At 45.8% G+C, this 10,896-nt stretch overlaps 1 protein-coding gene across 1 annotated transcript; it reads left to right on the forward strand.

Moving 5' to 3' along the window:
* The first annotated feature begins 9,343 nt into the window (after positions 1-9,343).
* LOC149185181 (uncharacterized) lies at positions 9,344-10,573 on the forward strand. The gene has a single exon (XM_089415582.1). It carries the CDS (start codon positions 9,344-9,346, stop codon positions 10,571-10,573), a length of 1,230 nt encoding a protein of 409 aa, XP_089271708.1.
* The last annotated feature ends 323 nt before the right edge of the window (positions 10,574-10,896 follow it).

A 10,896-nucleotide genomic window follows, 5' to 3' on the forward strand; every position in this document is an offset into this window, starting at 1 on the left:
CGCGTGCACAGATCAACGGCTCACATCACGTCGGCATTTCGCTATCGGGGCTGCCAAAGAGGACAGGGCCTTCACATATGTTATGTTCCGATCCGATGAGCCGGACCAGATGGTGGTGTTAATTCCTTTTCATAAAATATCGGGTCCGCAGCGACTGGGGCACAAGACTTCGCCGATGAGCGATTACCGATGGGCCGGACCCGATATATGCACAACACTCCATTTCATATTTTTTCAAGTCCGCGCCCATAGCGTTTTCAATGTATTTTGTGTATTTTCTTTGTATAAAGAAAATACAAAGGGAAGCTTATGGCAAGCACCGATTGCGATGGGATTTCGGATCCGAAACGGTTCTAAAGGCCAAATATATGTATTTCAAATCCGCCAAAGCCAATTTTTCATGGTTTGCGGCAGTTTTGCAGGTATTTGTCAAATATTAAAAAACAAAGGAGGGCATGTTTAAACGTGCATTGCAAGCCAAAGGCGGACCCGATAGTGAATAAAACTATGGCTGAAACCTTTAAAAAGTCAACATGGAAGCAGTGATGGGCGGGAATGATTAGTTTGGGCAGCGTTACTCTGTTTAAAAGCCAAAGCAGTCATATTAGAGCCGTTCAATGATTTAGAAGCAACATTTAATCAGCAGTATGGCCGAGGAGGAGATAGGACGCCACAGATCCAGACAGAGCATTCAATGGTTATGGGTTTCACCCATACCTCATTCCACTTGCCCAAGGAGAACCGCAGAGAGCCAGAGAGAGTCAAATCTATTTTAAACTTAGACAGATTTATATCAGAGGCCCATTTCTGAATATGAATATGGTTGGTGGCCATTTATGGGGCTCCTCCACACATGGTTTGACAGAGATGTTTTGTATTGTAACACTATATATACTCAGAGCAAAAAATGTAATGGGATTTTGATGAGTGTTAGATGAAGAGAACCCTGTTGTAAGGTTCAACTTCTGGAGACTGTAACTACTTTGTAACCTGCATCGTCTAGTCTTCATTTCCAGCTAATACAAGCTTCTTTTGTTGTTTATTGTTCACTTTCCACTTCTCTTTCTTGTTCCACGCTGTGCCTGTTTGCATTTGTTCTATTGCTGTGAATGTTTAGCATCAGAGGGGCTGTCATCCCACCTCTGTGTTAGGATTTAGCATGTATCATAGAACATGTGTGCAGGTTTCTGTTGTTTAATGCATAGAGAGCTGTCATCCTGTCTGTGCATTAGAAACTAGATTTACAGACCTCTTAACTGGTTGCAACCGGCCATCACAGGGTCCTGTGCATCTGCTAGTGTGGTCAATCTTCTCCATTATCACCTTATCCTCAAACTGTGAGTAATAGGTGGTTAAAAGCCTTGTAGTCTGGGGGTGTTCACCCATGTCTGGGGTCAATCATAGTAGAAGTGGTTATCTGGCTTGAATATGCAGCATTTGTTCCATTCATCCACCATTTATCCGACTATATTTGGTTGAATTTGTAATGTTCCCGAGCATCACCGATATGAAACCTAGGTGAGTTTCTTGGGGTGATAACACAACCAATACCGATTCCGGAATGGAAGTGGGAAGCCATCACTACGGATTTTATAACAGGTTTGCCTAAATCAAAGAAGAACATGACTCCATCATGGTCGTGGTGGACAAATTAAGCAAGTTAGCACATTTTATACTAGTGCAATCTACATAGAGAGCTGTGCAGATCGCTCACGTATTCATGCAAAATATATTTAAGCTGCATGGGTTACCCAAGACAATAATTTCAGATCGTGATGTAAAATTTACATCGGTATTTTGGAGGACATTGTTTGAAGAGTTGGGAACTCAGCTGAACTTTAGTGCGGCCTATCACCCTCAAACCGATGGGAAAACTTAACGGGTGAATTAGGTGGTGGAAGATATGTTGAAGGCTTTTGTGATGCAGCAACCAAACAAGTGGGAAGACTATCTTCATTTGGTTGAGTTCGCATATAATAATAGCTACCACACATCATTGTGGATGAGCCCTTTTGAAGTATTGTATGGGCGGAAGTTCCGCACCCCCTCAAGCTGGAGTGGACCGAAAGACAGACTGAGATTAGACCCTGACATGCTTAAGGAAAGGGAGGAATTGGTGAAAAATGTGCACTCTAATCTCAAGGCAGCTCAAGATAGGCAAAAGAATTTCGCTGACTAGAAAAGAAGGCTTAAGGAATATCAGCTCCGCGATCATGTGTATGTGAGAATTCGAGCCAAAAAGAGCACACTACAGTGGAGCAGGTGCTCTAAGTTGGCACCTCGATACTGTGGACCATTTCAAATCTTAGTGAGAATTGGACCAATGGCGTACCAACTCGCTCTGCCTAGTCACATACGAGTCCACAATGTCTTTCATGTCTCCGTGTTAAAAAAATATGTTTATGATCCTAAACATGTAATTAATTGGCAGGAGATTCAGGTGAGAATTTTCTCTGAAGACCAATTTAAATGTTTTCTCTTAAAAGAAAAACTGACTCTGGATATTGCATGTTGCAGGTAGAACCGGAAGGAGAAATCCGGGTCGAACTGCTGAGCATCCTCAACTGGAGAGAAGTCACGCTACAGAAGCGGGATATTACCCAAGTTAAAGTGCAGTGGCAGCACTTCGGGCCTGATGAGGCCACTTGGGAGGATGAAGAATTCATGAAACAGACTTACCTAGGGTTGTTTAAAACCGAAGGGCATTGGGACGATGTCTAATTTCAGGAGGGGGAGATGTCATATCCCCAGACTATTGTAAATATTTTTATTTACCTCAGTTAAAAAAAAAAAGACATAAACGAAAGGATGATGATTATTATCTGTTGCATGAATTAATTAATATTTATTTTATTTCAAAAATGGAATTGTGGAATAATTTCCCAGTAACAGGGATGATATGTGACTTTTAAAGAGTTAATATATTTAAAGAAAAATAATAAAGAAATGGTTGCAAACCCTAACCACTTTTCCCCTCCCTAACTGTGGAATGGGTTCCAAGAAAAGGGAGAAGGGGGAAAAAAGGAAAAAACACTGTGCTGTAGAGGACAGGTAGTGAGGGAAAATGGGTAGCTTACCATGTCTGGTGAGGATCAGATGGTAAGAGCGCAGAGCGCTGCAACTAGCAAAGACAGTTGTCTTTGAGCAAGCTAGGGGGGAGACTGGTCTTGAAAGACAGTCTCACGGTCGGGTGGTGGACTAGCTGCAGAGAAGCAGGTTGACCGTATCAAGAAACAGGAAGCGGAAGGGCATCTACGGTAGACAACACAGGTATGTGGCTCTGTCTTACTTTAAAAGAGTAAGGAATGTTTAAAGTTCCTGTAAGTTGCAGAATTTTAGATTAGAGTGTAAGGGTACATAGTTGAGGAGTTCATAATTTTGTTAAAGGAAAAGGATTATTGTTGTTGACTGGGTATGGAGGGAAGTCAGTAAAAAGGCCAACCCATATCCTGTAGCCTAACCATCACCATTTAAATAAACTTTCCTCAGACTTGAATTTGAAAATAAGCTGGTAGGTTCACGTTGCTCGCTGTAGGTGGTAAGGGCAACATAATGGTTTGTTGTAAAGAAAATTTAACCTGTAACATAACCAGTATTTCAGAACCAGAGTACAAGACAAGAAGGAATTTTCCTCAGGCAGACAACAAAATCAAAAAACTATAGCAGATGCTCAGGGAAACTTTAGGCAACCGAATAAGGGTAAGCAAGCCTAGACAACCCCAAATGGAGCGTGTGCCGCACCGGTTTTCCCGAGTGGTATCAAGATCTTGACTGAGATTATTATTTTTGTGATAGTCTTATGTTTTTAGAGTAGGAAACTCTCATTGCCCAGGTCATGAAGCCGCCACCATAGGAAGGCTGGCAATGAGCGAGAAGGGCTGTAAGCTCGAGTGAGGTTACAAACTCACTGCCCTACCCCCACCACATCATGTCGGACTTCGGAACACGGGTAGGAAAGGCTACAGATACGTGACAGAGCAGGGCGAATCATCTCAAAAAAGGAAAGGAAGACAACGTTACATGCAACTAGCCGCAGAGGGAATACTTAACACTACAAGCTGTGCAAATAATCATCTCCTAACTAGAGAGCAAAAACCTGGAGTTAAGCTGTGCGGAAAAATGAAGTTCATAGATATAAGAGTTCAAAGAAAACTTCTGTACAGGGAAGCCGCGGAGCGGATTTCCCTGCCAGGTTTAAAACAATAGTTCCATATTGCTAATAGAAGTAAATACGACAATTTTATACATTTGCAATCCAGTAGAACAAAACATCCATCATATAACTTGTAGTTCAGTAGAACGAAAACAAACGCATATGCGTGCAAAAATTGTATTCACCATACATAAGGGCGAACAGAGAACTGTAATCGGCCCAAAAATCCATAAATTAATTTACATGAGATAATACAGTACAAATTGGTCCAAACCCTTGCTCATTAAAGTAATAGAAACAAAAAAAAACCCCTGAACCCTCGAAGCACAAGGATTCCTGGAGCAGCGAGCAAAGCCATAGCCGGAGAGGCTTCCATACCTGGAGATTTGTTATGGCAGAGATGGGGTTTATCCCTAGTCAAGGCTAGCCACCGAGCAAAGGTAGGCACCGAGCCTGAAACAACAAAAAAACATTTAACTCAAATAAGTGCTAGAGTAAGCTATGCTGCCTACAGTGGCAACCATTCAAGGAAATATATGCTCCGTCTTGTCAAGAAGCTTACCTGCTAGGAACCCCGGCCAGAATGTGCACAACACTGTCTCAAGTTGCAGGCTGCTTCATAGCCAAAATACCTATAGATGCATAACCTTATGTCAACAAGAGTTTTTAAATGTACAGTAGAGACAAAAGATGAATAATCAAATGGAGCAGGGCAACCATAACCCTGTTTGTTATTGCCTGAGAAGTTGAAGACCAAACCGCCTGTAGGTGGATAGGGTCTGCAAGTCGGCTTCTGGGTCCGAGTGCGGACAGAGACTGAACAAACCCTCAGAGAGGGAAAATTGACTAACCAAATGAGCCAATTTTCGAGACCAACGACAGTATAGGTGGACAGGCCGCGAAAGCATATTACCCAGCCACCGTCGGATTGACTGAGGCATCTCCCCACCATCGATGCAGCGAGAATTACCATGCGAGGCAGAAGATTGGACATGCCTGCAGGCCTCGTACAGCACGAGGCCGGGCAGGAATTAATTCTCTTAAAAATGGATAAGGCGTGTCACGTGATGGCGGAAGAAAAATCCGGAAACAACTCATCACCAAACGCCACGTGGAATTCTCATGCATAAGACTTATGTAGAACCAATATTAAACAGTACCAGTTTAATGCAGGCGGTGGCGTAGGTTAAACAAATCCCTAGGAGGTCCTTGGCATGGGAATTATATAAATGTTTTAACTATAAAAATAATTATATATATAAATAACATTACCAATTAAGCCTACCAATAATGAAGATAATATAAACGGGTAAGGGCGATCGATCGCACGCGCAAAGGCCTGGGCTAGGGTTACCTTTCGCGCATCTACTGCGGCTCTTAGAGGCTAGGGCTCGGTAACATTTCTATGCCTAGTTTTCTACCGCTGCGGTCACGATCCTGGAACCTCCAGCTGCAGCAATCCCATTGTTATCCACATCAGTCTTTTTCGGTGCCGACATAGTGTCAGATATGGATGTCTCGGAGCTTGAATCGGTGGACTATTCGGCGGATCCATCGCCGGAAAAGGTTATATTCGGGAGGCCCTGCTTTGGACCTCGTTCACAGTTCGCGCCTTCCTCATCGTCATCGGTTCCTGGGCTCCCATCTTACCCCACCTCCGATGCGCCCATTGTTTATCGCAACAATCTTTCATCTGCTGGAGCTTTTCCTTCTGAGTCGCCGCCCTTCGAGGTCCCTCCGCTCTCGCCAGGTTCTCTACAGTTCCTGGCCTCGCATACTCCTCCCTCGCCCTCGTTCGATCCACAGGCTCTGCCCCTCCTATCGGTGCCTCTCCCTCCGTCGATCGCAAACCCTACATCACATCCCTCTGGATTGCGCCCCTCTGGTTGTTTTGAAACCCCTGCGGTCACTACCCGACCCGCTCAACCCCCTCCCAGGGAGGGTATCACCAATCCTCTGGTAGATCACCCATCGGCCCCTTGATCCGGCAAAAAGAAGGTTCACTGTGTGAGATCTACGTCGAGGGACATTTCCATAAAATTCGACGAATCGAAGCCGCTCGGAGAATATATGGATATCGCAAACACCGTGTTAGTAGGGCACGTCAGGGGCCGAACATACTCGAGACAGAGACTCATTCTATGGGTTAAGGAGATTTGGGGCGGTGTACTATTCGATCTACCAGAGGTTCATGTTCTACCAAGAGGCTGGTTCTCACTAAAATTCGCCAAGGAAAGTCAGACAGATCTGGTACTGGGGCGTTACTGGCATATCGAAATGGCCCCTGTACTCCTTAAGCGCTGGAGTCCCCTTTTTGAACCAGAGCGGGAACAGCTTGGTGCAGGACCGATCTGGGTTCGCCTCCCGGGTCTTCCATTACCATTCTGGGCCGAAGAAGTGTTTATTCAGGTTGGCAATGCCCTCGAGACCTACTTGGACTTTGATCGCACTTTTGTGGAATCAGGGAGTCGAACACTTGCACGGATTTTGGTTCATCTGGACACCCGGGAAGGGCTTGAGGAGCAGATCACGCTTCAATGGGGCAGATGCATCAGGGTTCAGCTATTGGATTATGAAGGAGTCCCCTTCCGCTGCAGACGATGCCATAAAGTCGGACACCTTGCTAAGGACTGTCCCCTCAACAAGAAAGCTGAAGACACTCCGAAGAATACCCCGACTTCCTCCAGGATGGCATCTCCAAATTCTTCTCGGCCTCCTTCTGCCGGTCCGCCCCCTTCGGCTTCAGCACCTGTGGACGTGTCTGGACTCCGGCGTCCCTCACCTCCTATCACTAGGGCATGCTCGGCGGCTGAAGCGGGTATGATCTCTGGTTCTCTTACTTCTCATGTTCATTCATCGATTGATGTCATTGGTCCCACACTTTCTCCTATGATTCATTGTCCTCTAATCTCATCTCCTACCACCTGTTCGGACCTAATCATATCCACTTCTCCCCTTAAGCACTGCTCCTCCCCTCGGACGTCTTCTCCTCCACACCCATATTTTCTTCGATCTCGGAATCCAGCCAGAGAGCCCCCAATCGGACATTCCGGTCTGGGCATTATTTTTCCTGAAGGGGGTGTATCGAATACCAGAGGGAGAAAATCCCATCTCTCTAAAGCCATTAAACTTGCTGGGGCAGAGGTGTCTCTGGCAGACAATCGACCATTGACGGGGTCCTTAGAGCGGGACACACCCCGAGAGGTGTTCCCCATGAAGTGTCTTTCATTTAACTGTAGAGGACTGGCTAGTTCCTCCAAGAAACTAGCCTTGAAGAGGCTCATTGAATCAGAGCCTAGTGATATTATCATGCTACAAGAAACTCTCTGCACAGCTGATCAGTGTACTCAAGCCTTGCTTACCTTGGTCCCTGGTTGGAACATCTTTGCAAACGATGCTGTTGGTCGATCCGGGGGGCTTGCCATTGGGATCAACCCCCGCACCATTAAACTAAATTCTAGTTGGGGGGCTGGATTCATTGGAATGGATATTTTCTCTGCTGACCTCGGCATGGACCTTAGAATTGTCAATATTTACGCGCCCTGCTCCCAGCGAGAAGCATTCTGGCAGCACATCCTTCATCTCCCTTTACTGAATGAAGATCATGTCATTATCGGAGGTGACCTAAATTACTCGCTGGGGTTCAGGGAGTCTTGGGGCTCGGATGCTCAAATTGACCCCATTACCGACTTCATGCTCAATTTGCTAGAGAAATCAAATTTTATAGATATCCCCATGCAGCGCCCCCTTCCTACCTGGAGGAATAGACGGGTTGGGGACGCTGCCCTTGCTCGCAGACTCGACAGATTCCTACTTAAAGGGACTCTTCTCTAGTGCGTGCATCTGTTCCGACAATGGGTTGGCTCGGGGGGGGCAATCGGACCATAACCCTATTTATTTGGAGATTCAGGGACCTACCAAGAAACCCAAGGCACCCTTCAAATTCAACCATACCTGGCTGAAGGACCCCTCATATATCAAGTTGATTAAGGACTACTGGATAGCTCACCCTATCAATGACAATGAATCTTATGCTAAAAGTTTCTGCAGAAACCTTGCAGAATTAAAGCATATTTCCATTCAGTGGGCTAAGGCGAAATTGGAGAGGGAAACATCACAGCTCACTCAAATTGAGGCTGATATTTGCTCACTTACTGACGATCGGGGCTTGGGATTCATCTCTGCGGCTGACAAAGGCAGGCTAATTGACTTGGAAAGTCAAAAAGCCAGGATCCTCAAAGAGAGGGAGGAATCCATCAGATTAAGAAGTAGAGCATTATGGATACAAGCTGGGGATGACAACACAAAGTTCTTTCATAGCTATACAAAGAGCAGAAAGGTTTCTAATACAATCTGGAAGCTTCCCTCTCCGGATGGTGAGATTGCAGACAATTTTCATAAGCTTGCACACCTGGGCACCACCCATTTCAGGAATTTGTACAAGAGTCCCCGGGAAGCCAATCTTCTAGACATCATCAATGTGGCAAACCACTTCCCTAGATTCGTGGAGGATGAAGATGTGGCGGATTTGACTGACCCTGTTACAGCTGAAGAACTTGAAGGGGTGTTGAAGTGGTTCAAGAAAGATAAAAGCCCCGGCCCAGATGGTTGGACCATTGAATTCAATCTAGCCTTTTACGAAGATCTGGGGTAGGATCTGCTGAGGGTGGTGGAGGAGAGCCGATCTACTGGATCCATCTATCATGCTATCAATTCACATTTATTGCCCTCATTCCCAAATCCGATTCCCCGGCATCCTTTGATGAATATCGACCCATCTCACTGTGTAACTGCTTATACAAAATCATCTCGAAGATCATTGCTAACCGGCTTAGACCTATCCTCTCCAGGTCCATTGCCCCGCAGCAATTTGCTTTTCTAGACTCTAGACAAATTCATGAGGCCATTGGACTTGCACAAGAGGCCCTTCACTCCATATGGTCCAAAAATCTAAAAGCCATCCTCCTCAAAATCGATCTCTCCAAAGCTTTCGATCGTGTCAGCTGGCTCTATCTTAAAATGATACTCATTCATTTGGGGTTCCCACATGCTTTTATCACTTGGATAATGGCCTGCATCACATCCCCCTCCTTTAGTATCCTCATCAATGGCTCGGCATCTACATTTTTCCACTCGGAAAGAGGTCTGCGACAGGGATGCCCTCTATCACCTCTTCTTTTTCTCTTGGTCATGGAAGGCCTCAGTCGCCTCATGGAAGCTGCAAAGAGGGATGGTGATATTGGAGGTCTTGGCATATCCGATTTATGCTATCTTACACATCTACTTTTTGTGGATGATGTAGTTATTCTACTTGATGGCAGTGTCAGAGACACCCGGTCTTTCTCAAAAATCCTGCAAAGATTTTCTGCAGCTACAGGTATGCAGCCAAATCAGACGAAATCCACCATCACCTGCGCTCGCACTACTGTACAGGAGACACGGACTGCCCTTCAGGCTTTTCCTTACTCGGTGCACTCACTGGATAGAGGTCTTAAATACCTGGGTTTCAATCTGAAGCCTACCTGCCAAAGGATAGCTGATTGGGTTTGGTTGGTGGCCAAATTGGAAAAGAGGCTTCTGGGTTGGAGCCACAGATATCTATCTAGGGCTGGCAGACTGGTGCTCATCAAATCTATGCTAGAGGCTACCCCGGTGTTCTGGATGGCTCTAGCCTGGATACCTAGGAACATCCTGGGGAGGCTGCAGCAACTTTGCAACCGCTACCTATGGAATGGGAATCAGGAGAAAAGAATATTTGCTTGGATCAGCTGGAAGAAAATCTCTCTACCCAAAAAATGGGGAGGTTGGGGCCTCAAAGACCTCCCAGATTTCACCAAAGCATTAGCTGCCAAGATGGGATGGACCCTGCTCACTAGCCAAAATCTGTGGACACATGTTACTTATCACAAATACATTTGGCCTCGAAATATTATGGATTGGGCCCGACATCCATCCTGGTCTTCGAAAGGAGGCTCTTCTGTCTGGAAGGCCTTGATTGATTCCCTTCCCCTCATTCGGGACAACCTGGCTTGGCGCATAAATGATGGCATGACGGGCAGAATTGGCATGGACCCATGGAATAACTGTGGGGGCAGACATATATTAAATCAGGAGCTTATCAATTATCTACAAGCCCGGGGGATCCGGCACTTCGCACAGATTGCTGACCCGCATCGAACAGACATCTTCACTCAAGCTTGGAAATCTGCTCAATATTTGGAACTCCCTATTCAATGGCACCAGGAATGGGATCAATATATCATGGCTTTAACTGAATCACACATCCGCATCAAACAAGGGCCAGATGAACTTATTTGGTGCCCAGCGGACCATGGTATATATACCCCAAAGCACGGTTACAGTACTCTCATATCTCACAGATCACCGGAACAGATCCACCCGTGGTGGCATAACATATAGAAGCTCAAGGCCTCTCCCCGATCCAAACTATTCTTCTGGTGTGCTCTCCATGGTATCATCCCCACGGGAGAACAGCTGACCCGCAGAGCCATACACGGCCCCTCTTGGTGCACTTTCTGCAAAAATGCGTCTGAATTCACAGACCATATTTTTCTTCTCTGCCCGACTGTCCAAATCATATGGAGAAATATTTGTCAGCAATTGGGCATTTCGGGACAATGGAGTGGACCGGATTTACATAGCGCATGGAGTAGCTGGTCACAATCCCATCCGGACTCAAAATTAAACAACCTCCCCCCTGTGGCCACCTGGTATATCTGGCT

Source organism: Pinus tabuliformis, chromosome 3_2 (assembly GCF_031772625.1).
Source record: "Pinus tabuliformis cultivar Carrire ecotype Pingquan chromosome 3_2, CPIR1, whole genome shotgun sequence".
NCBI classification, from domain to species: Eukaryota; Viridiplantae; Streptophyta; class Pinopsida; order Pinales; family Pinaceae; genus Pinus; species Pinus tabuliformis.

Excerpts from the sequence above, each read along its gene's own strand:
- LOC149185181 (XM_089415582.1), top strand. The coding sequence starts at position 9,344 with ATGGAAGGCCTCAGTCGCCTCATGGAAGCTGCAAAGAGGGATGGTGAT.